The sequence below is a fragment of the Vulpes lagopus genome, chromosome 20 (genome assembly GCF_018345385.1).
Source record: "Vulpes lagopus strain Blue_001 chromosome 20, ASM1834538v1, whole genome shotgun sequence".
Taxonomy (NCBI): Eukaryota; Metazoa; Chordata; class Mammalia; order Carnivora; family Canidae; genus Vulpes; species Vulpes lagopus.
The window spans coordinates 1,523,976-1,548,715 of record NC_054843.1 but is presented as its reverse complement, the minus strand read 5'-3'; the positions used below and the strand labels follow the sequence as shown (position 1 = coordinate 1,548,715).

At 54.1% G+C, this 24,740-nt stretch overlaps 4 protein-coding genes across 6 annotated transcripts; 3 read left to right on the top strand and 1 right to left on the bottom strand.

Annotated features, from left to right (window-relative positions):
- Positions 1-1,037: 1,037 nt before the first annotated feature.
- Positions 1,038-2,084, top strand: LOC121479218 (keratin-associated protein 10-8-like). Its single transcript, XM_041734683.1, has one exon. It carries the CDS (start codon positions 1,038-1,040, stop codon positions 2,082-2,084), a length of 1,047 nt encoding a protein of 348 aa, XP_041590617.1.
- A 10,007-nt stretch (positions 2,085-12,091) lies between these two features.
- On the top strand, positions 12,092-13,018 carry LOC121479217 (keratin-associated protein 10-7-like). Its single transcript, XM_041734682.1, has 2 exons — positions 12,092-12,452; positions 12,504-13,018. Exons 1-2 carry the CDS (start codon positions 12,092-12,094, stop codon positions 13,016-13,018), a joined length of 876 nt encoding a protein of 291 aa, XP_041590616.1.
- A 3,982-nt stretch (positions 13,019-17,000) lies between these two features.
- LOC121479403 (keratin-associated protein 12-1-like) lies at positions 17,001-17,591 on the bottom strand. Its single transcript, XM_041734943.1, has 2 exons — positions 17,529-17,591; positions 17,001-17,228 (listed from the first exon to the last, which is right to left on the bottom strand). The coding sequence occupies exons 1-2, from the start codon at positions 17,589-17,591 to the stop codon at positions 17,001-17,003; spliced, it is 291 nt and encodes a 96-aa protein (XP_041590877.1).
- A 1,890-nt stretch (positions 17,592-19,481) lies between these two features.
- Positions 19,482-19,922, top strand: LOC121479401 (keratin-associated protein 12-1-like). 3 transcript variants are annotated; one of them, XM_041734940.1, is made up of 2 exons: positions 19,482-19,582; positions 19,658-19,922. In XM_041734940.1, the coding sequence occupies exons 1-2, from the start codon at positions 19,482-19,484 to the stop codon at positions 19,860-19,862; spliced, it is 306 nt and encodes a 101-aa protein (XP_041590874.1). In that variant the 3' UTR covers positions 19,863-19,922. The 3 variants fall into 3 exon arrangements, with proteins under 3 accessions (XP_041590874.1, XP_041590875.1, XP_041590873.1); XM_041734941.1 differs by having other exon boundaries at positions 19,482-19,640; positions 19,725-19,922; XM_041734939.1 differs by having other exon boundaries at positions 19,482-19,922.
- The last annotated feature ends 4,818 nt before the right edge of the window (positions 19,923-24,740 follow it).

The following is a 24,740-nucleotide window of genomic DNA, read 5'->3' as shown; positions in this document are numbered from 1 at the left end:
ATATTTGCACCCCGATGTCCACAGGGGCTGTGCCGGGAGGAGCCTCGACGTCCACGGAGAGATGCTGGAGGGAGGAGACGTGGTCCTTGTGCACCCCAGGTGTCACTCGGCCGTCAGAGGGGGGGGGATCTCGCCATTTACACCGACGTGGGGGGAGCTGGAGGGTGTGATGCGAGGGGGGCGAGTCGGCCAGGGAGAGACATGATCGCACGGCCTCCCTCATATGGGGAATTTAAGAAATAAAACAAAGAAGCAAAGGGGGGAAAAATAGAAGGAAAGAGAGGCAAATCGAGAAACACTCATAACTCTAGAGAACACACTGATGGTCACCAGAGGGGAGGCGGGTGGGGGCCTGGGGGAAACAGGTGATGGGGACTAGGGGGTGCACTTGTCATGATGAGCACTGTGCGATTAAAAGATTAAAATAAAGACTTCTGAAAATTAAAATTTTAAATAAATAATAAAACTGAAAACTCAAGAGAGTACTGAATATGCACATCACTGGGGAACCGTGCAATAAACAGCGGAACAAGGACAGTGTCGGGCGCGGACTGTGGGAGTCACCCCACCAGAGTCTGCAGGTGGAGCAGGAGATGGGGGGGCTCCTCCGAGCCAACACACTCTTATTCAGTGAGGGGTTTGCGGCCACGTGTGGAGCATCTGCAGAGGCCAGAATTCACACCAAAGACACACAAGCAAATATGGAAAGAGGAGCCCAGGCTGTCCAGACACACCCAACCCTGAGCTGGTCGACCAACAGGAACTGTGCACCTCAGGGTTTCCACACGCAAGCAACCAGGCATCACCGGACACACTCAGAGCCTTGGGGACGGTGGACAAACATCGCACCGCAAATAAACCCCTAAGGGTTGTCAGGAAATACACGCTGAGCAACAAGGAAAAGGAAGGCTGGTGCAGGCTCAGGCGAGGCTCAGCACCCCAGGGACAGATATAAAAGCCCCGACGCCCAGAGCACCTCACTCGCACACCTGTCACACACACCCCGTCCTGCTCACCTCCCAGCACAAAACTCCAGCATGGCTGACACCTGCTGCTCCCGCACCTGCCTTATTGCCGCCTCCACCCTGTCGGTCTGCTCCAGCGACCTGAGCTGCGGCGGCCGCCTCTGCTCGCCCAGCGCTTGCACCAGCTCCTCCTGGCAGGTGGACGATTGCCAGGAGACCTGCTGCGAGCCCCCCTGCTGCGCCCCCGCCTCCTGCCTGACCCTCCTCTGCACCCCTGCGAGCTGCGGGTCCAGCCCCTGCCCACCAGCCTGCCCCGGCTCCTGCCAGCCCTCTTGCGGCAGCTGCTCCCCCTGCCAGGAGGGCTGCTGTGTGTCTGTCTGCTGCAAGCCCGTGTGCTGCACCCCTGTCTGCTGCAAGCCCGTGTGCTGCACCCCTGTCTGCTGCAAGCCCGTGTGCTGTACCCCTGTCTGCTGCAAGCCCGTGTGCTGCACCCCTGTCTGCTGCAAGCCCATCTGCTGCACCCCTGTCTGCTGCAAGCCCGTCTGCTGTGAGGCCTCCCCTTGTTCAGCCTCCCCCTGCTGCCAGCAGTCTAGCTGTCAGCCCTCTTGCTGCAGCTCCTCCCCTTGCCAGGAAGACAGCTGTGTGTCTGTCTGCTGCAAGCCCATCTGCTGCACCCCCATCTGCTGCAAACCCGTGTGCTGCACCCCCGTCTGCTGCAAGCCCGTCTGCTGTGAGGCCTCCCCTTGCTCAGCCTCCCCCTGCTGCCAGCAGTCTAGCTGCCAGCCCTCCTGCTGCAGCTCCTCCCCCTGCCAGGAAGACAGCTGTATGTCTGTCTGCTGCAAGCCCGTCTGCTGCACCCCCGTCTGCTGCAAGCCCGTCTGCTGCACCCCTGTCTGCTGCAAGCCCGTCTGCTGCACCCCTGTCTGCAGCAAGCCTATCTGCTGCCAGGCCTCCCCCTGCTGCCAGCCCAGCCCCTGCAGACCCTCCTCCTGCATGTCCCTCCTCTGCCGCCCCGTGTGCAGGCCCGCCTGCTGCACCACCCCCTCCCCCTGCCAGCCCAGCTGCTGCCCCCAGGCCTCCAGCGTGTCCCTGCTGTGCCGCCCCGTATGCTCCCACTGATGGGGCACGTGCCCTCACGTTGCTGGGCTCAGGCCCCACCCAGGGACCCTGGGCCTCCCGACCACCCCTCAGCCCAGCCCTCACCTGTGCTAGGTGGCTGCCCCCACCCACGATGGGGTCCTCCCGGGTATCCACTCTCTTGACCTGACCTTCACCTCCTCCCTCCCAAGAACGCTGACCCCGCGGCTCCCCGGGGCTCTTGCTCCAGGGATGCACTTCCACCTGCCCTGGGTCACCTGCCTTCCCTCCCAATTCCTCTGCTTGGTCACCTGACCTCGCCCTCCGACCTGTGGGCACCTCCCTGGCACCCCAATAAACTCACTTCACCCGCTGACCTGCTTCCTTTCATCTGACTCTCACGGGGGTGGTGTCCTGGGGTTTGGACCCAACAGTGGTCCCTTCCCGCGTGAACATTTTTGGGAGGAGGGATGAGAGGTCCCCAAGGGCCGCAGCCCAACTGCTCTGGGCGGGGCCGCGGGGTGGGACTCATGCCCTGGCGGAGATGGTCAGGGCTGCTGGGCCCCACCCGAGTGGGTCTCTGGGGCTCCCGAGGCTGGCCACCTGCACACGGGGCACGGCCTAGGGGGCTCACCCCAGGCCCATCTCCACCCACTGCCCCAGGTGGGCAAAGCGGCCCAGCCAAGCCTGCCTGGGGGCCCCAGGCAACACAGCCCCTGGGGCCTGGGGTCCTCCTGGGGTCCCCCTGGGGTCCTCCCGTGTGCTCTGCTCATCCCGTGGAGAGGTGGCGGGCTGGGGGAGGCACTGCTCCAAGCCCCCAAAGGAAACGACTAGGTTGGAAGCACAATCTTCAGGGTGGGTGGCAGGAGCCCCAGGGTCCCGTCCTGGGCAGGACTCAGGACATCAGCTGGTAGGTCTGGACTCCACCTAGGAGCAGGAGGGACACGGAGTTATGGGGCAGGGCCTCCCCAGTAAGCTGGGAACCCCGTCAGCCCTGGACATGCCTGGTGCTCTGGACAACGCTGCTCTGATGTCAGGATGGCACTGGCGTCACGGTTGACACTCGTTGACAAGGGCAGAGGCATCCCCCTATGTTGCCCGCCAGCGTGCCCCTGCCCCTGCCCTCACCCCAGGAATGCTTGTCCTCAGTGGTTTGCACAAGTGACCTGTGACTCTCTGGGCTTTGCTGATTGTGCCTGGCATGTGTCACTTCCGGAGGGCCCGTGGGGTGGAGTGCCCTGAGCCCATGTGTTATTCCTTTGATTTATTTGTGACAAACACCGCCGGCCTCACCCAGCCCTAGCCGTTCTCATGGGCTCGCACTACGGCAGGCACCCAAAGGACGGGGGTTTAAACTCACAGCTGCTCTCTGACGTCTGAGCTCCTCATCCTCTCCTCACCTCCTCTTTACTGGGAGATGAAGTGTTGGGAAAACACAGTAGAGAGACACCCATGGGGCCTGTAGCCAGGAGGCCATAAAGGCCACCCAGGAAAGGCTCCTCTGGGCACCCCTGACCTCCACCCTGACCCCACCCAGCCCCAGGCCACCACGTGCCACAGCACCTGCTTCACGGCCTCCAGCCTGAGTGTCCCAGGGCCACCTGCTTCCCACCCCCCGCCTCTGGGCTACGAGAGCTCCTGGGCCCCCCAGGGGCTCAGGGCTCTGCTGGGGTGGCCCCTGTGCAGCCCGCCTCCTCCTGCAGCCCAGCTGGCTACTCCATGCGCTTCCCCTCAGGGTCCTGCCTGCCTGACCTAGACTATCCCCTAAAGGCCCCTGCCTGCTGCGGAGCCAACCTCCCCAAGCTCACCCTTGACTCAGGAGGAAGCCACCCAGCCAACCATTCCCTTTCACAGCCAGTGAGTCTGTCACTGTGGACTCCTTCCAGGGCTGACCCACCCACATCTGCATCCCCCCCGCCTAAAGTGCCCCAAAGCACACCCGGATGCCCTGAAAGGTAGAGCCCAGGGACCCCTCTGGGCCAGAGAGGCAACAGACGACTCCCTCAGCCCCACACGACCCCTGGGCCAGTCTAACCATGCAACTCGCTTCCTGCAGAATAACCCCCAACAAATACTTTAGAGTATCACACACTTTCCTTCTGTTTCCTGTGGTGGTTTCACTGACAAAGGGGACCCACAACTCATCTGGGAACATGGAGCTCAGGGGAGCAACGTGATCATTAGCCAGCACCCAAGGACCTCTGTCCCTCCTCTGTGGGGCTTATATTGTCATCTTTGGAGGACCAGGAGCTCCTGCACATGATGCCTGCCATGGGCCATGTCTACTTCCAGTCGTTGCTCTGCTGTCTGGCCACCATCATAGTCTGAGACTTTGTTCCCAGGAAAACCCTGTGGGCACCAAATGGGCTGAGAACAAAGACCCCAACCCACTGTAAGTAGAAGCAGCTCCTCCCCACGCACAGATGAGGCCTGTCCCGACATCAGCACATGCCACAGTCCTGTTGGGAAGTAGGGACAGGGAAGACCGGCATTTGGCTTGTCTGGTGCCCAAACAGTCTTCTAGGGACAGGTGGCATCCTACATTCACAGACACCAGAATGCTGTGTGCTCGGGCACCGTGCCAGCTGCTGGAATGCAGAGAGCAGAGAAGAGGACACAGCCTCTGGGGTTCCCACCTACTGGGCTGGGTTGGCAGAGAGCAGCTGGGAAAGGACGACTGGAAACAGCAATAGTGGAGAAAGGCCAGAACAGTGTGAAAACATGTCCAGACCAGAGGGTGGGAGCAAATGTCACATGTCCAGATGTAGCCAGACGCAGCTTCCCACATACTTGAGCAAATCTGAGAATGAAGTCCTGGAACTGCAGAGCAATGGGTCAAATGGTGGAAGCAAGAGCATAGATTTACAGCAGCATGGGGGTTACCTTTTTCTATCTTTGCCAACTTGATGAGAAATAATACCTTATGGTTGCTCCTTGTCCCTAGACACATAGAATCGCAAAGGGTGATACACCGTTAGGGGTTTATGCAGAAACAGGGGGATGGGCATCTGAAGTCTCTCCAGTTTTGATCATTACAAACAATGCCACCATGAGGGTCCTCACCACTTACCTGTGTGCACAGGTGTATGTTTTCACCTTGCCTAAATTCCCAGAAGTGGGACTTCCAGGTCAGAGTTTGCTGATTTTAAATTCTGAGAGATATCAACAAATGTTCTCTAAAGGACTTTTAAAAGTTGTGCTTACTAAGAGTGATCAGAAAAGATGGGCAGTAGGGAACTCTAAGGGCCCACCCCTATGCCCTCATAGAAACACTGAAAAAAACTGGCAAAGAATCAAATGGTCAAGGGGTTACAACGACCAAGGAAATGCTCCATCAAGAACAAAGTGGTTGCAGCCTGGTGGACTGGGTGCCAGTGAGGGCCCTGGTTCTGGCAAGAGCAAGCCCCATTCTATGAGAAGTGTGGTTGTCTGAGCAGTGGCTCTGGAGATGCCCACACCAAGGGCTTGGCTTAATTTCTCATAACTTCAAGGCAAAGAAGCAGCTACATGGAGAGAGTTTGTCAAATGAACCCACTGCTGCCTGGGGAAAAGGTATCAGTTGTGGCAAACAGAAGACACCCCAAAAAGCCAAGGACAGAAAGCTGGGGAATAAAATGTTTGGAGGAATAAGGTTTTCAGGCTTCCACAGATGGCTGGGAGACCAGAAGACCCCAGACATGCCCGCAAGGGGCCCATGCTCAGAAAGGAGCTGAGAAAGCCCTGGACACTCACCACTGGCTACACATCCAGCTCTGACAGGTATGATGTGAAGGTGAAGGCAGATCTGTCAACTGTCCAGCCCAGGGCTGTGGGCGTCGTCCCAACACACAAGCAGAGCCCAGCCGCCAAGACTTGGGGGAAAGTCTTGTTTGGCTCCAAGTGTTTAAGGAAGTTTCTGTCAAATCAGTATCTGACCACTAGGCTAATGGAACACTGAGCACACCTGACAAAGAGTGCAGTCATTACAATATAGTTTAGAAGGGTCACTGAACAAAAACACAATGACAGGTCACAGCAATCAGCAACAAAAACTATAGGGAAGGGGAGAATCTGATATCCAGAATTGTCACATGATGATACTCAAAATGTCCAGCTTTCAGCAAAAAATATGAAGGATGCAAAGAAAATGTAAAGAAAGAAGAAAGGATGACTCGTTCACAAGTAAAAAAAAAAAAAAAAGCAATTAGCAGAAAATGCCCTTGAGAAAGCCCAGGGATTGAACTTTCTAGACAAAACTTTTATTTTTTTAAAGATTTTATTTATTTATTTAACACACAGAAGGAGGATGCTTCACCAACTGAGCCACCCAGGCGTCTCTAGACAAAACTTTTATTTTTTTAAGATTTTATTTATTTATTCATGAGAGACACAGAGAGAGGGAGAGGGCAGAGACATAGGCAGAGGGAGAAGTAGGCTTCCTGCAAGGAGACTGATATGGGACTAGATCCCAGATCCCGGGATCACACCCTGAGCCGAAGGTAGACATTCAACCGCTGAGCCACTCAGCCATCCCTAGACAAAACTTTTAAGCAAACTCTCTTAATATACTCTAAAAGTCAAGAAAAATCATGAACAAAGAACTAAGAGAAACCAAGAGCATAATGTTCATGAAATTGAGAATATCAGTAAAGAGACAGAAGTATAAAAAAGGAACCAAACAGAAATTCTAGGGTTATTGAACCAATTGCAATCACTGAATCGATAACTTTACTAGAGGAGTTCAATAGCACATGTGAGCAGGCAAAAGAAAGAATTAGTAAATATGGAGACAGGACAGTTGAAATACTCTGGTTTGAGGAGTCGATGGGAAAAAGGAATAAGGATAAGTGAACAGAGGCTGCGAGACCCGTGGGACGCCATCAAGTAGACCAACATGTACTTGACAGGAATCTCCTAAAGAGAGGGGAGAGAAGAGGGGCTGAAAAAAAAAAAGTTGAAGAAATAATGGCCAAAAAAACCTTTTTGAATTAAAAAAGGAGTCTACACATCTAAGAAGCCCAGTGAACTCCAAATAGAATAAACCTAGAGACAACCACACTAATACATGATAACCAAATTATACAAAGAGAGAATCTTAAAAGCGGTAAGAGGGAAGATTAGCAGCCAACTCCTCATCAGAAATGTGAGAGCGGGAGACAGTGGGACGGCGTGTGTAAAGTCCTGGCAGAAGGACCACCAACCAAGAAGTCCATGCCCCACAAATGTGCACCTGCCAAGTGAAGCAAAGATTAAGATACGTCCAGGCAAATGAAAGTTAAAAGGCTTCATTGCCCATGGACAGACCTGCCCTAGGAGAAATGATAATTTGGGCTGAAATAAAAGGACACTAAACAGTAACTTGGAGCCATAGTAGGAGATAAAGGACTCCATTCAAGGCGTTGGTTTGGGTAGTTTCTGTGTTTCTAAGGATTTTTGCAGGACACCAAAGTCTTTGGTGTCCAGTTAGAACTCTCATATAACCTTTTTCACATACATAAGGTCACTAGTGATGTCCCCATTTTTATTTAATTTGAGTCTTATCTCTTTTTTTTTCCTAGTCTAGATAAAAGTTTGTCCATTCTGTTGCTCTGTTCAAAGAACCAACTTTTGGTTTCACCGATTCTCTCTGTAGTAGTTCTAGTGTGTCTGTTTCATTAATCTGTGCCCTGTTTCCTTCCTCTCCCAGCTTTGGGTTTGGTCTGCTCTTCTTTTTCTAGTTCCTTAAGATGAAGGGTTAGGTTGTGGGTTTAAATATTTCTTCTTTTTAAATCAAGTGTTGACAACTATGAATCTGCCTCTGAGCACTGTTTTTGCTCCATCCCCTAAGTACTGGCTCATTGTGTTGTCATCTGCTTTCATATCAAAGTATTTTCTAACTTCTCTTGTGAATTCTTCTTTGGCTCATTGGTTGTTTCACTGTGTGTTTAATTTCCATTTATTTGTGAGTTTTCCCATTTTTCTTCTGTTATTGGTTTCTTTTCATTTTGGTCAGAGAAGATACTTGGTACGATTTCAGCTTTTAAAATTTACTGAGATTTGTTTTGTGGCCTAACATAGAGTCTAATCTGGAAAATATTCTATGGGGACTTGAGAAGAACATGCATTCTGCTGTTGCTGAGTATTTTGTATACATGTTGGGTTTAGTTGGTTTATAGTGCTTTTCAAAGCCTCTGTTTCATTTTGATCTTTGATCGAGTTGTTCTATTATGTCATTTTTTTTTATTAGTGGAAAAGACATTGAAATCTCCAACTATTATCATAGAACTGAAATTATTTCTTTAATTCTGTAATTTGTGCCTTATATATTTGGAAGTCTGTTAGTAGGTGCATATGTGTTTATAATTGTCATCTCTTCTTGATATGTTGACCCTCTTATCAATACTTAATATCCTTTTTTGTCTCTTACAACAAATTTGACTCAAAGTCTATTTTGTCTGATTTTATTATAGCCATCCAGCTCTCGTTTGGTTATTATTTGCATGAAGTATCTTTTTCTATCATTTCACTTTCAATCTCTTTGTGTCTTTGAATCTCAAGTGAGTAAACTGACTCAAGAAGAAATAGGCAAACTGAATAGACATAAAACAAGGAATGAGATTACAATATAATCCAAAACCTCCCCCAAAAGTAAACCCCAGGACCAGATGGTTTCATGCTGAGTTTTGCTAAACATTTATAGAACAATTAACACTAAATGTTCTCAAATTCTTCCAAAAACGGAAGATGAGGGAACACTTCCTAAATCATTCTGTGAAGTCTGCATTATCCTGATATCAAAGCCAGGCAAAAACAAACAAAAGAAAACTACAGACCAATATTCCTTATAGATAAAGATTTTTAAGACTTCCCCCAAATACTATCAAACAAAATCTAGCAGTATGTTAAGAGAATTATACACCATGACCAAGTGGGTTTATCCCAATAATGCAAGAGTAATTCAACATATGGAAAACAATCAAACTAATACATCACATTAATAGAATAAAGTGTGTGTGGTGGGGGGTGGGGAACGTGATGATCTTATCTGATGCAGAAAAAGCATCTGACAAAAGCCAACACCCTCTCATAATAAAACCATCAACAAACTATGAGAAGAGAACTTCCCTAGCATAATAGAGAGTAGATGAAAACCCCACAGTGAACATCAGCCTCCATAGTGTAGGACAGAAAGCCTTCCCCTAAGTCAGGAACAGGCAAAGATGCCCTCTTTCACCGCTTCTATTCAACATTGTGCTGCAAGCACTAGCCAGAGCAATTTGGCAAGGAAAACAAACAAAAGACGTCCAAATTAGAAAGGACACACAGAAGTTACTACAAAGCTACAGTGATCGAAACAGTGGTACTGGCATAATGATAGACGTAGAAGTCAGTGGAATAAAACTGAAAATGTAGAAATAAACCCATACTTATCTGGTCAATTGATTTTCAACAAGGGCGTCAAGATCATCTCGTGGGGGAAAGAACAGTCTCTTCAACAGAGGGTGCTGGGACAACTGGACATCCACGTGTGAAAGAATACAGTTGGACCCTACCTCACACCATATACAAAAATCAACTCAAACATCAATCAAACACGTAAATATACATGCTGATGCTCTAAAACTCTTGGAAGGAAACAGGGGAAAATCTGCATGACCTTGGATTTGGCAAAGGGATTGTTTTGGTTATGACACTAAACAAAAGGAAACAGGTGAGTTGGATTTCATTGAAAGTTAAAGTTCTGTGCTTCAAAGGATGCTATCGAGAGAGTGAAAGGCAACCCACAGAATGACAGAAAATATTTGCAAAGCATAAGTTAATATCCAGAATACATGAAGTACTCCTGTAACTCAACAAAGCTACAGATAACCCAATTAAAAATGGGCAAAGCACTTTGACAGACATTCCTCCAAAGAAAATATTCAGACAGCCAACAAGCACTTGAAAGGAAGCCCAAGAGTATCAGTCGTCAGGGAAACGGAAGTCAAAACCGCAATAAGATGCCAGCGTCTTATTACAATGCCAATCGTGGCCAAGGGTGGCTATGATTTTTTTTTTTAACCAGAACAGGGGATCCCTGGGTGGCTCAGTGGTTTAGCGCCTGCTTTCGGCCAAGGGCGTGATCCTGGAGTCCCAGGATCAAGTCCCACATCGGGCTCCCTGCATGGAGCCTGCTTCTCCCTCCTCCTGTGTCTCTGCCTCTCTCTCTCTCTCTATCATTAAATAAATAAATAAATCCTTAAAAATAAATAAATAAATAAATAAATAAATAAATAAATAAATAAATAAACCAGAACAGAAGCAACGTCGGGGAGCATGTGGAAAGAACCTTGCCGTTGGAAATGCAAAACAGTGCAGCTGCTGTGGAAGGCAGCCTGGCAGGTCCTCGGACGTTAAAGGCAGAGTCACCATCTGATCCAGCAGCTCCACTGCTAGGTAGACACCCAGGCGAACTGAAAAGACGTGTTCGAACAAAACCGTGTACAACGTCCACGGCGGCGCTATTCACAACAGCCAAAAGGTGGTAACAACCCCAATGTCCGCTGACTGATGATGAACAACAGATAAATAAGATGTGCGGTGGCCATTTGCTGGAATATTACTCGGCCGTGGCACGAGTGAAGCGCGGACACGCTGCAACCTGGACGAGCCTGGCAAACATCACGCTCCGTGAAAGAGGTCAGACATGGGGCCACGTACTGTGTGAGCCCTTCCAGGCAGTGTGTGGACGAGGCAGGTCCATAGAGACAGGAAGCAGATTGGTGATTGACAGGGTTTCCTTCTGGACCCATGAGAACGTTCTAGAAATAGATGGTGGTCGTGGTTGTACAACATCATGACGTTGCTAAATGCCGCCGACTCGTACACTTTAAAAGGGACAAAATCACAAATTGTATCATTGTGGGCCCAATCTGTAAAGATCATGCCTGCCTCCCATGCCTGGGAGTGGGGCTCCCACGCGCAGCAGTGCTACAAGTCCGCAACGTCCTAAAACTTTGTTGATCTTACGGATGTGATATTTTTTGTTTTAATTTGGGAACATTTGATTCTTAATGAGCTCAAGTAGCTTTCCCTGTGCTTATTAGAAACTCGAGTGCTAAAAAAAAAAAAAAGAAAAAGAAACTCGAGTTCTTTGAATTTTGTATGTGATTCTTTCGTACCCTCTCCTGCTTCCGCGGGGAGGACTTTCTCACGTTCATACTAACCTTCTCCTCCATTCATGTTCCAAATAGATTCCCTTTGGGTTTTGAAATTAAGCAATGTTGGATTGTCCTGGATGGACTGTCCCCATGTCACTCTCACTCCACGCCCACCTCCTCCAGATTAAATCTCAGCCCACTTTCAGGCCCCAACCAGGGACCTGCCTCTGCCAGGACCACTGACCGACCACAGGCTCCGAGGAAGAGCGTTAGGCCCCAAGGATCAGTCCTTGAATCCGGTCCTCCCAACAACCTAGGGAGTGCAGGCCTCCCTGGAACATTCTGGCTCCTTGGAGAGGGGAGGGGTCGGGCCCTGTCTGTGGGCATCTGCCTCCTCCTCACTGGCCTTGGCGGACACTGGGACCACAGAAATTCACCGGCCGCCCAGGAGTGATCGGTCCCACGTCACCTGTGCCCTGAAATATGCACCTCTGTCCTCCTGCTCCACAACCCAGCTGCTCCCCGTGAAGTCCTGCACACCCGGGCTGGGGCCACACGGGGCAGGTCACGTGAACCCAGGGCTGGCACCTGGACCCCCAGCACATAACCTGCCAAGAGGGGGCCACAGAGTCAGCCACAGGGTGGGCCACAGGGAGGCTACACCTTCCCCCGGGGCTCCCAGGGGAACTGGGCTCACGTCAGGGACAAGCAGCCCTGCCCGGCGGGGAGAAGGTTTACAAGCTGAGCGACATCGGGTCGTGACAACAGGCCTAATGATGGTCCTCATGGCCCAAAACACCAACAAGCCAGGGAGGCGTGGGGAGCGTCGCCTGGGACAACACAAACACCCCACGGGGTATAAAAGCCGCCGGCCCAGCACCTCGCACACTCACACCCGCACCCGCACCCACACACTCACCCGCACTCACACCCCGCCCCAGCACCCACACCATGGCCGCCTCCACCCTGTCCGTCTGCTCCAGCGACCTGAGCTACGGTGGCCGCGTCTGCCTGCCTGGCTCCGGCGACTCCTACCCCGACCCTGCCTGGCAGGTGGACGACTGTCCCGAGAGCTACTGCGAGCCCCCCTGCTGCGCCCCGGCCTCCTGCCTGACCCTCCTCTGCACCCCTGCGAGCTGCGGGTCCAGCCCCTGCCCACCAGCCTGCCCCGGCTCCTGCCAGCCCTCGTGCGGCAGCTGCTCCCCCTGCCAGGAGGGCTGCTGTGTGTCTGTCTGCTGCAAGCCCGTGTGCTGCACCCCCGTCTGCTGCAAGCCCGTGTGCTGCACCCCTGTCTGCTGCAAGCCCGTGTGCTGTATTCCTGTCTGCTGCAAGCCCATGTGCTGTGAGGCCTCCCCTTGCTCAGCCTCCCCCTGCTGCCAGCAGTCTAGCTGCCAGCCCTCTTGCTGCAGCTCCTCCCCCTGCCAGAAAGACAGCTGTGTGTCTGTCTGCTGCAAGCCCGTCTGCTGCACCCCCGTCTGCTGCAAGCCCATGTGCTGCACCCCCGTCTGCTGCAAGCCCGTCTGCTGTGAGGCATCCCCTTGCTCAGCCTCCCCCTGCTGCCAACAGTCTAGCTGCCAGCCCTCCTGCTGCAGCTCCTCCCCCTGCCAGGAAGACAGCTGTGTGTCTGTCTGCTGCACCCCCATCTGCTGCACCCCTGTCTGCTGCAAGCCCGTCTGCTGCCAGGCCTCCCCCTGCTGCCAGCCCAGCCCCTGCAGACCCTCCTGCGTGTCCCTCCTCTGCCGCCCCGTGTGCAGGCCCGCCTGCTGCGCACCCCCCTCTCCCTGCCAGTCCAGCTGCTGCCGCCAGGCCTCCAGCGTGTCCCTGCTGTGCCGCCCTGTGTGCTCCCGCCAGGCCTGCTGCCGCCCTGCCTGCTGCTGAGCTGCCTGAACTGCCCCGGGAGCTGCCATCTCAGCTGCTGAGCCCCCCGTCCCCCTACCCCGGGACCCCCAGCCCTCAGTGGACATGCAGCTGCTGCCAACCAGGGACTTGAACAGGCCGCCCGCCCCTCTCTGGGGAAACGACCCGCAGCCCTCAGCGGAGGCGACCTGGGTCCCCAGGGCCCTCGTCCGCACGAGCCGAGGCTTATAATCCGCGTGACGAAGGCCAATTGCTGTGATCAATAAAGCGTTTGTGTCATGAAGTAGAGACGGGCGTGTGTCTGTCCCTCCTCCTCCGAGCCCGGAGAGCCCCTGGTTGGAGCCGTGGCTGCTGGGGGTGGGGCTGCAAACAGTGACGACAGTCACTGTCGTCTTGGACAGTCTCATGTCCAAGCTCACAGCCCCTGAGAGACAATGAGGTCTGAATTCGGATGTCGCCTGCATGCACCTGGCCCTTCCCCTCCCAGGACCCCCCACACCCACACCCACCCACCCACGGTGCAGAGCCCTCCCAGCCTGGGCCCGGGAGGTGAGCAGGCCCACAGAAGGCCTGCACCCTGAGTGGCCTTCAGGCTCTGGCCCACCGATCCCCTGCCCTTGCAGGTGAAGGGGGAGCTGCAGGACCCTAACTGGCGGGACCCGAGGCTCAGTACCCAGCACCGTGCTGACTCCCCTGGGGAGGGGTGCCCACACAGAGGAGCGGCCGCTTGCTGGGTGGGCACAAGGGCTGGCGCTCTGAGCCCCGCAAATCCCCGTAGGCCCGGAGAGGGGTGCAGGGTGGGTCAGGCATCATCCACTCTACTCAAGGCTTCGAGGCCTGATTAAGGAGATGGGGGCAAAAAGGTGCCTTGCGGACAAACCCTCGGGACAGCGGGGGAGGACGAGCCTGCAGTCTCAGGGACCACAGCGCTGGGGGCACCAGGCAGACCAACCAGGCCGGCATCAGGCCCCCCTTATGCCTTGTGCCAGGAACAGGGGGGAGAGGCCCCGGGGCAGAAGAGCAGAGGCGCAGCAGGCGGGAGAGGACAGGCGCCCCCTCAGAGGCTGGCTCCCCTGGCCCCAGGCGGGCTCTACCCCGGGGGGAGGACCCAGAGCCAAGGGGCCTCGAAAGGGAAAGGGGCTGGGCTCTTAAAACCCTCAGTTCACCTGAATTTATTCAAAACCTGTGCCGGTTACTTGTTCATTTGAATTTTAAGAAAACCAGACCATCTGCACAGATAAAGACGGAGACCCCGGTGGATTCCGCACCGGAGGCAGGGGAGGCTCCGCCCCTCCCTGGACTGCAGAGCCGCCAAGGGCACGAGGTTGACTCCCCAGGAAGTCAACCTCCAGCAACCCACAGCCCACAACGGCGCCAAAATAGTGCGTGGGAGGGTCGGCGGGGCCCTGCGGGAGGCACCCCTGCCCTGGGCTGGCGGCTCCACGCCGGGACCACCTGACGGTTCCTGCAGGAGGCTCAGGTACCCTGCAAAGGCCTGGCCACCCTGCCTGCGGCCAACGGCTCCTGGCCGGGGCGTCTACACGGTCAGCCGGACTGCTTCCAGACGGGGCGTCTACACGGTCAGCAGGACTGCTCCCAGACAGGTTGTCTACATAGCCAACCCAGTTACTCACAGCCGGGGTGTCTACACAGCTATCCCAGCTGCTCCCAGACAGGGCGTCAACGTGCCCCGCCTGGCTGCTCTCAGATGGGCTGTCTACACAGCCAGCCCGGCTCACAGAGGAAGCGTCTACATGGCCAGCACGGCTGCTCCCAGAGGGGGTGTCTACACGGTCTGCCCCACAGCTCCCAGACCCAGCATCTACACGGCCAGCCAGCCCCTGTTGCCCAAGGAGAGAATGGGACGGAGGTGTCGGCCTCCGGTCCCATGTTCCACTGCAGCGACACGGCTCAGCGCTCTGAGCCCCCATCTCCCCACTCCGAGCCCCCCAGCCCCCACCCTCCGAGCCCCCATCTCCCCCCTCCGAGCCCCCACCGCCCCCACCCCCACCCTCCGAGCCCCCATCCCCCCACCCTCCGAGCCCCCCACCCTCCGAGTCCCCACCCCCACCCTCCGAGCCCCCACCCCCACCCCCCGAGCCCCCCACCCTCCGAGCCCCCCACCGCCCCCACCCTCCAAGCCCCCACCCACCGAGCCCCCACCCCTACCCTCCGAGCCCCCATCCCCCCACCCTCCGAGCCCCCATCCCCCCACCCTCCGAGCACCTCACCCTCCGAGCCCCCCAGCCCCCACCCCGACCCCGGGGAGCCCCTCTGCGGGCGGCAGCCCAGTGCGCCCGGGAGCAGCGCGGTCCCCCTCCCACCTCCATCAAGGGCATCCCCGGGGCAGGGCCTGCGCGCTGCCTGTGGCGCTGGGGGCGCCCGGGGGGAGGGACCCCGGCTGGACACGCGGTGGGGCTCACGGGACCAGGAGGAGGGAGCCCCGCAGGCGCCCCGGCCCGACCCTCACATGCTCCGACCCGAGGCCTGGGGGTGCCGGGCGACCCCAGAACCGTGGGTGCGCGGTCCCGGCGCGGTCAGGACCCCGCGGGCGCTCCCCGGGGACCACGTCCTGGCTCAGGCGCCCCCCGCCCCGGCCCCGCTGTCCCCGCTCCCCTGGCGCTGCCCTGCCCTCGTGTGTCCCCGGCGGCCCCGCGCCCCGGCCCGGGGAGTCAGCCCGGGGGTGTCCGCGGTCCCCCGCAGGGCGCGCAGGGCGTCGGGGCAGGGCCGGTTGGCGGGCAGGGGGTCCACGGGGGAGCGCGGAGGGCGGGCGTCGAGGCTGGCGACGCGGGGGCTGCGTCTGCGCGGGGGCCACGGGGACACACCACCGGCGCTGCGGGAGCCCCGGCCCCGGCGGACGCCCAGGTCCCGGCGGCCGCGCTCTGGGGGGCCCGGTCCTTGCCGAGCGCCCGCACACCTGTCCCCTGTCCCCCGGGCGCAGCGCCACCCCCGCGCGGGGCTCCCTGCTCCGTGCTCCCTGAACCCTGCTTTGTGCTCCCTGCACCCTGCTCAGGGGTCCCTGCTCCATGCTCCGTTTGTGGTGCTCCCTGCTCAGTGCTCCCTGCTCTGTGCTCCACCACCCGCTCCATGCTCCCCACTCCATGCTCCAAGCCCGCAGCGCCGCATCCCGTTTCCCACGGCCTCCTCTTCTGCGGCCCCCCCCCCCCCAATCTGCCTTCTCCCGAGTCCCTGGATGACACGGGCCCACCCGGCCCATCTCCCAGTGCATCAGCCTCAGGTCACCCATCTGCGGAGCCGCCTCACTTGCAGGGCTGTATTGACCCATCCTGGGGACAGGGACGCGGGCAACTCCGGGGGAAAGTTACCTTCAGAGCCCTGTCCCCCGTGGGCGAAGGAGGAACTGTGTTCTTCCCCGGAGCGTACACGTCTCAGTTTTCGACCAGGTTGGCTCCCTATGTTAGTGACTGAGCAGGGACCTTTCTATCTAAAAGGCAGGTGGGAAGGTTGGAGACGCGCCCTCAGTCCCTCCCAGCAGAGCAAGAATGAACCTTGGTGGTTCGAGGGACAAAGTGGGACCAAAGGAAGCTCCGGGGGCGCCTCAGGCTGAGCAGGAGGCCTACTTGCCCCCTCGCCACCTGGGCACGGCCACCTGGTAACCGGGGCGCCTCAGCAGAGGGAGTGCTCCTGGATCCTGGGGAGCCACCCAGAGAAAGCAATTTCGAGAAAGGCGCTAAAGGAGACACACCGCGCACATTTGGGGGCTTCGCATACACTCTGGGATTTATTAGACTCTCGTGGGGGCAGCTGCAGAGCCTGAGCACTCACACCAGCCAGCTGGGTGCTGTGTGGGTGATCCAGGCCTGGGCCGGGGGACCCAGCAGGCAACCCATTCCACCTGGTTAGTGGGGAACAAGTGGCTTTGCTGGAAGATGGTCCAGTTGGGTCCAGAAGGTCTGAGGCGAGTGATGCCTGGGCTGCCTGGTAGGAGCTCAGAGCAGCTACTTCTGACTGCAGGGAGGAGGGGGTCCTAGGAGGCCACAGCTCAGCAGCAATTGGGGGTGCCACACAGGCCAGGGGTGCAGACCAGGGTGGGGCACGAGGGCTGGCAGCAGCCAGAGGACTGGCAGGAGGAGGCCACATACGCGATGGGCTTGCAGCTCACGGGCAGGCACACGGCGGGCTTGCAGCTCACTGGAAAGCACACAACGGGCCTGCAGCTCACGGGCACACAGCTGGACACCTGGCAGGAGCTGGGCACACAGCTGGACACCTGGCAGGAGCTGGGCACGCAGCTGGACACCTGGCAGGGGCTGAGCACACAGCTGGACACCTGGCAGGGGCTTGGCACACAGCTGGACACCTGGCAGGGGCTGGGCATGCAGCTGGACACCTGGCAGGAGCTGGGCATGCAGCTGGACACCTGGCAAGGGCTGGGCACACGAAAGGTCGCCTGGCAGGGGCTGAGCACATAGCTGGACACCTGGCAGGAGCTGGGCACGCAGCTGGACACCTGGCAGGGGCTGGGCACACAGCTGGACACCTGGCAGGGGCTGGGCACACAGATGGACACCTGGCAGGAGCTGGGCACGCAGCAGGCCGGCTGGCAGCCCTCGGAGCAGCTGGTGTGGCACATGGTGGAGTGGGGCTGGAGTGGAGTCGGGGACGAGGACAGGCTGGTCTGGAGGCTCCTCCCTGGTGGCCTTTATACCCAGCTGTGGCGTCCCTTCCTGCAGTCGCCTGATGGTTTTCCTCCTCCTCCTCCACGTCTCTCCCCGGAGTTCCTGGTGGGAGTGACTCAGTTCAGGAAACCCCGTGTCAGCTGCAGGCTCGCTGTGACCCAGCGGCCCCGGGAGTTCTGGATTCAGAGCCTGGGTAGGATGGTGAGGGACTGTCAGCTGGGGACAGGGGACCCCACATCGGGATGTTGGGGGGCCTCCCCGAGCTGATACACCATCCTCCATCCACACAAGCACCGTCCTGCTTGCCAGACCGGGATCGATTTGGAAACTCCGTGATCCAGAATCTTCCCGACGGACCAGAGCCAAGCGGCAGGGCTCCTCGTGGCCAGCGGCCATGGCCACGCCACACACATCACACAGTCCCAGCCCTGCGCCGGGCACCGTGCGGACCCTTGCACGTGGATCCGCTCATCCCTGATTAGTCACCAATCCCTGTCACCATTCAAGGGGTGGGGGGGACCCCACTTACACGGAGGTGCAGTCAGAGTCCCTGACGTGTGGGCCTTCTCACCACCAGGGGAAGCAGCTGCTCGGTTGCACCCCGAAGCCCGTGGCCTCGACCTCGGTGCCAGATTATGCGGGACTTCAGGGGTTTTCTGAGACTCTTGGATCGATAAATTAGAATTTAAATAAAAACAATTTGGGAGGGGCGGAGTCCTGGGTGGCTCAGTTAGTTAAAGATCCGACTCTTGATCTCAGCTCAGGTCTTGACCTCAGGGTGGTGAGCTCAAGCCCCACGTTGAGATCCACGCTGGGCATGGAGCCTACTCGAAAAACCATCGGGGACTTTGGTCCACTATTTACGTCTCAATATCATCCTCTGCTCCTCCTTGGGTTGGGATCGCTCGTTGTTAGACTTCCTGATACGGTCCCCTAGTCACTCTTCGTGTGTCTTAATTCTGTTCTCTCGGCATCGCCTTCACCCGGGGGGCCCCAAACCACCCACCAGGGACTTCACTCCTCTCTACCTGCTGAACCTGTTTTTCTTTCTGGGACTTAGCCTGCTCTGGAATCATTTCACGCACTCGTTCATTCCTTGCCCCTCAAGGCTCATGGGGCCAGGACGTCTCTGTGGCCGGCACACAATGCATATGTGTTGCACGAACAAACCAGCTGTTGCATAGATTACTAGGAGGCAGAAGGGGTCACCTCTCCCTATAGGGAGGAGAGTAACTATTTCAGGCTGGCAGTGGCGTGCTCTCTATAAGCACCTGCATTACAGAGCAAGCCCCAGACAACACGGAAGCAAACGAGCTTTTATTGGAAACGACTGTTTCCAATAAAACTTTATTTACAAAACAAGTGGAGGCCTGATTTGTCCCACAGACTTCCCTGCTTCCCAGCATAGGGATCCCCACTTTAATGTTTTCTGTGCAGAACAAAAGCTCAGAATGCATCACTGCCCCCAAAGTGCCCCCAGACGGCATGAGGCAAGACGGGATGAAGGATGCAGTCCGGAGTGGAGCCAGTGGTGCTGTGTGCACAGTGGAGAGATCACTGTGGATCACCTGGAGAGATCACCCCAACCCCACGCAAAGTCAAACCAGAACAACCTGTTTACAGAAGAAGAAATCGGCCTCTACGCTAAACGTATTTATGGTGGAGCCTGACACAGGAGAACACACCCGCGACAGGATGCGGGGGGAAGCGTGCTGGAAACAACTGAGGAAGTCAACAGGCAGTCATGCTCCAGGACGCTCCAGGCCGGGTATAAAGGCTGCCCCGGGAGCACCCTCCAGACACTTCCACCCTCCTCCCTGACACCAGCCCAGCTCCACGCCAACATGTGCCACACCAGCTGCTCCCCGGGCTGCCAGGCTTCCTGCTTCACCTCCAGCCCCTGCCAGGCATCCTGCTACGTGCCCGTGAGCTGCCGGCCCTCCGTGTCCGTGCCCATGAGCTGCCGGCCCTCCGTGTCCATGCCCGTGAGCTGCCAGCCTGCCGTGTCCGTACCCGTGAGCTGCCAGCCCTCCGTGTCCGTACCCGTGAGCTGCCGGCCCTCCGTGTATGTCGTCCCCTCCTCCCAGTCCTCTGTGTGCCTGCCCGTGAGCTGCAAGCCTCTGGTGTTCGTGGCCTCCTCCTGCCAGTCCTCTGGGTCCTGCCAGCCCTCCCGCCCCACCCTGGTCTGCAGGCCCGTCTCCTATAGCACCCCGTCCTGCTTCTGACCATGAGCCTCCTGCCCGGCTGCTCCCAGGGCACGGGGCCACACCTGTACCCTTCCTGGAACGAGCCTTCGGTGGGTCTCCAGGTTCTGCACGGGGCAGATGAAGAACATGCCCAGCAGACCCTCTGAAGCCAGTGGCAAGGATGGAGCAGGATGATCTGGATCCTTCTGTGTCCCTGGGAAGTGTGCCCCCCACCCCTGGGAAGCCCTGGTTTTCCAGGGTCCTCTGTCTCCAGCAGGGAACCAACCCTGTGTGAGCCAAATAAATCGTGCCTTCCTGATGCAGCTTGTCCCTCTGGTTTACTTTCACATATTTTGAAGTTCTTTTCTTGAAGACATATATAAGTGTAAGTACAACAGCCCATCCTCAAAGAGCCCTTTCTCCAGCAGCTCTGCTAGGGGTGGGGGTCCTTGGAGTGTGCAGGGGGAAGGGGTCATCCCCACATCCAGCACCCGAGACTCACTTTATAGATAGGGAAGGGCAGAGGAAGAGCTACGCCCACTGAACAGGGGCCGGGAATTAGAACACTGCAAAAGGCGGGGGGCAGGGGAAGCTCACACAAACCCTCCCCAACTACAAAGTGGAGTCTGGCCACTGCAGGGAGAAGCAGCGGAAGTGAGAAAGCCTCACCCTCCACGACTCAGGGACATAGGCCTTCTCAAGACTGACCCTGGGCCAGGACAACTGAGCCTTCCTGGTCCCAACTCAGCCTGGCTGGTAGAGCTGCAGGAGGAGGAGCAGTCATTGGAGGGGGAGGCAGGCATGTGTAGAGGTCCCCTCCACGTGCCAGACACACGGGGGCAGGAGAAAACTTAGGGCAGAGCAAGAACACCGCCTCCAGGCCTTGCCCTAAGCACACGGCCCTGGAAGCCCACCACAAAGGAATCCAAACTCTTAGGTACCTTGAAGGTCATCACATAATGAAACACACAGCTAAAGAGGGGATTAGAAAAATCAGAAGGCAGGTCCAAAGAAAGTATCCAGAATGCAGTGAAAAGAGTCAAAGTGGTAAATATGTAAGAGATGTAAATATTTATGGAGGACATGTGGTAAATGTATAGATAAAAGCATGAGAATGACAAATATTAAATTTAGGATGATAGTTACCTGTGGGATGGAGTGACACATTCCATCGTGTGGGGCAAAGAAGGCTTCTATTAATTAATTAATTAATTGTGATTAATACACAAATTGTGTTTTCACACATGTGTGGCAATGCTTCCCCATACCTCCAACAGTGCTCTGGGACACCACATGGTGTCCTAAAATTTAACTCAGTTCTGAAACTATCTACTTGGAGACAGCATCAGATCCCACAGGTTAATTGCTCAGTCCTAGAAGACTGACCCCACACCCCACTTCAGATGCCATCAGCAAGCTTAGCTTGTCACCTACATTTCTGACCAACCGGCTCTGGATTGGAGGTCCCTAGGTTCAACTGATACGTTAGAGTGCCTCACAGAACTCAGAGAAGCGTTTGCTCACTAGATTTCCACTCTATTATAAAAGGATACAGCTCATAAGCAGCCAGAGGGAAGAGATGCAGAGAGCAAGGCATGAGGAGAGGGTGCAGAGCTTCCATGAGTCTCCAGGCTCAGAATATCACAATATGTAAAAGGACAGTGTGTAAAACTAAAGAGACTAAATATATGAACAGATAGGGAATTTTGGAAGAGACATGGAAATTGTAAGAAAGACCCAAACAATAATATAAAATTCAAAATACAGTGTCAAAAATTAATTCCTACAATGAGCTCATGAGTATACTTCACACAGCTAAGAGTGGAATCATTCAATTTGAAGATAATAGAAATTTCCCTTATTAAAACACAAAGAGGGCCATATGGCTGGTTCAGTCAGTGGAGCATGCAACTCTTGATTTCAGGGCTGTAAGTTCTAGTCCCACACTGAGTGGAGAGATTATTTAAAAACAATAGTAAAATCTTTAAAACACACACACACAAAGAGAAAGTGGGAGGAAAAACAAGAACAGAACATCAAAGAGCTCTAGGAAGATATCAAATCATCACTAATGCATGTAATTAAAGTCCCAGAGAAACAGGAGAGAGAAAATAAGGCAGAAGAAATATTTGAAGAGATAAGAGCTGAGAAAGTGTCTAAATATAATGAAATACATAAAACCACAGATCCAAAAATCTCATAATACCTCAAGTAGTATAAATATATCCCCAACCCCTATAAAATATAATGACCTGGACACATCATTAAAAGTGTGACTATACAGGGACACCCGGGTGGCTCAGTGGCTGTGCGTCTGTCTTCAGCTCAGGGCGTGATCCCAGGGTCCTGGGATCGAGTTCCACATCGGGCTCCCCGGAGGGAGCCTGCTTCTCCCTCGGCCTGTGTCTCTGCCTCTCTTTGTGTCTCTCATGAATAAATAAATAAAATCTTTTAAAAAATGAAAGTGTGGCTATACAGAAAAATCTACACATTCAATGCAAATACCGTCAACATTTTTCACAGAGTTGGAACAAATAATTCTAAGATTTGTATGGAACCAGAAAAGACCACAAATAGCCAAAGGAAGGTTGAAAAAGAAAACCAAAGCTGGTGTCATCACAATGCCTGACCTCAAGCTGTATTACAAAGCTGTGACCATCAGTGTGGTACTGGCACAAAAACAGACACACAGATCAGTGGAACAGAATAGAAAACCCAGAAATGGGCCCTCAACACTATGGCCAACTCATCTTCGACAAAGCAGGAAAGACTATCCACTGGGAAAAAGACAGTCTCTTCAGTAAATGGCATTCGGAAAATTGGAGGCCACATGCATGAGAATGAAACAGGACCACTTTCTCACACCATGCACAAAAATGAACTCAAAATGGATGAAAGGCCTAAATGTGAGACAGGAATCCATCAAAGTCCTAGAGGAGAACACAGGCAGCAACTTCTTTGACCTCAGCCACTCCCTTCGCCAGGCAAGGGAAACAAAAGTAAAAATGAACTATTGGGACTTCATCAGGATGAAAAGCTTCTGCACAGCAAAGGAAATAGTCAACAAAACTAAAAGACAACCTACAGGATGGGAGAAGATACTTGCAAATGACAGATACTAGCCCCTAGATAAAGGGCTAGTATCCAAGACCTATAAAGAACTTTTCAAACTCAACACCCAAGAAACAAACAATCCAGTCAAGAAATGGGCGGAAGGCATGAACAGGCAACTCTCCAGAGGAGACTTACACGTGGCCACAGACACATGGAAAGATGCTCAACATCACTTGATATCAAGGAAATGCACATCAAAACCACAATGAGATCCCACCTCACACCTATCAGAATGCCTACAATTAGCAAGACAGGAAACAGCACATGTTGGAGAGGACGTGGAGAAAGGGGAGCCTCTCACCTGCTGGCGGGAACGTAGACTGGTGCAGCCACTGTGGAAAAACAGTATGGAGGGTCCTCAAAAAGTTAAAAATAGAGCTACCCTATATGACCCCACACTTGCACAACTGGGGATTTACCCAAAAGATACAGATGTAGTGATTCAGAGGGGCACCTGCACCCCAGTGTTCATAGCAGCTGTGTCCACAGGGGCCACACTGTGGGAGGAACCTCAACGTCCATGGACAGATGATGGAGGAAGAAGACATGGTCTATGCACACACCGGGTGTCACTTGGCCATCAGAAAGGATGAATAATTACCATTTGCTTTGACATGGATGGAACTGGAGGGTATTATGTTGAGTGAAGTAAGTCAATAAGAGCAAAACAATCATCATATGGTCTCACTCAAATGTGGAATATAAGAAGTAACCAAAGAGATTATAAGGGAAAGGTAGGGAACTGGGTGGGGGAAATTAGAGAGGGAGACAAACCATGAGAGATCCCTAACTCTAGGAAACAAGGGGTTGCAGAAGGGGAGAAGGGGGGATGGGGTGACTGGGTGACGGACACTGAGGAGGGTACTTGATAGGATGAGCATTGGGTGTTACATGCTGGCAAATTGAATTCAAATGAATTATTTTTAAAAAATAAATGAAGTTGGAATGGCTGTACTAATATAAAATGTATATTTCAGAATAAGACATGGTACCAAGGATAAAGAGGAATATTACATAATAATAAAGAGGTTGATTCACCATGAAAACATTAAGAATCCTAAATGTGTAAGAACCTAACAACAACATTTCAAAACACTTGAAACAAACAAAAAAAAAAAAAAAAAAAAAAAACCTGAAAGAACTGCAGGGAAACATGGACAAATCCACATGTTTTGTTATCATGGGACTTGAGCTTCTCAGCAATGAGTCAAACATGTAGACAGAAAATCAATAAGGATGTAAAGGGCCCCACAGTACCGCCAACCAACTTGGCCTAGTTAATACTTATCAAACATCACCCAGCGACTGACGAATACACATTGTTTTCAAGTGCTTATGGAATATATACCAAAAAGACCATGTTATCCACCATAAAAATAAACTTCAGCAAATTTAAAGGAATTGAAATAATACAATATATTCTCTGACTACAGTGAAATTAGACATTAATAACAAAAGGATAGCTGGCAACCTCCCACGTAATTTGGAAATTAACCAACCCACTTCTAAATAATCCATGGTTCAAAAAAAAAAAAAAAAAGGATTTTCCCCAAAACTAATCTATAGTTCCAACACAATCCCAATCAAAATCTCAATATGAATTTTTAAAGATATTGATAAGCTTACTCTGATGCCTATATGGAAAGACAAAGAAACTAGGACTGCCTAAAACAATTTGCGTAAGAAGAAGGAGCAAAGTTGGAAAACAAACAGTAGGTGATTTGGGGAGTCCCCCTAGAGCTACATTGGTCAAGGCAAGGTGGCGTCAGGACGGACCCCTAGCCCGCAGCCCGGCTATCCCAC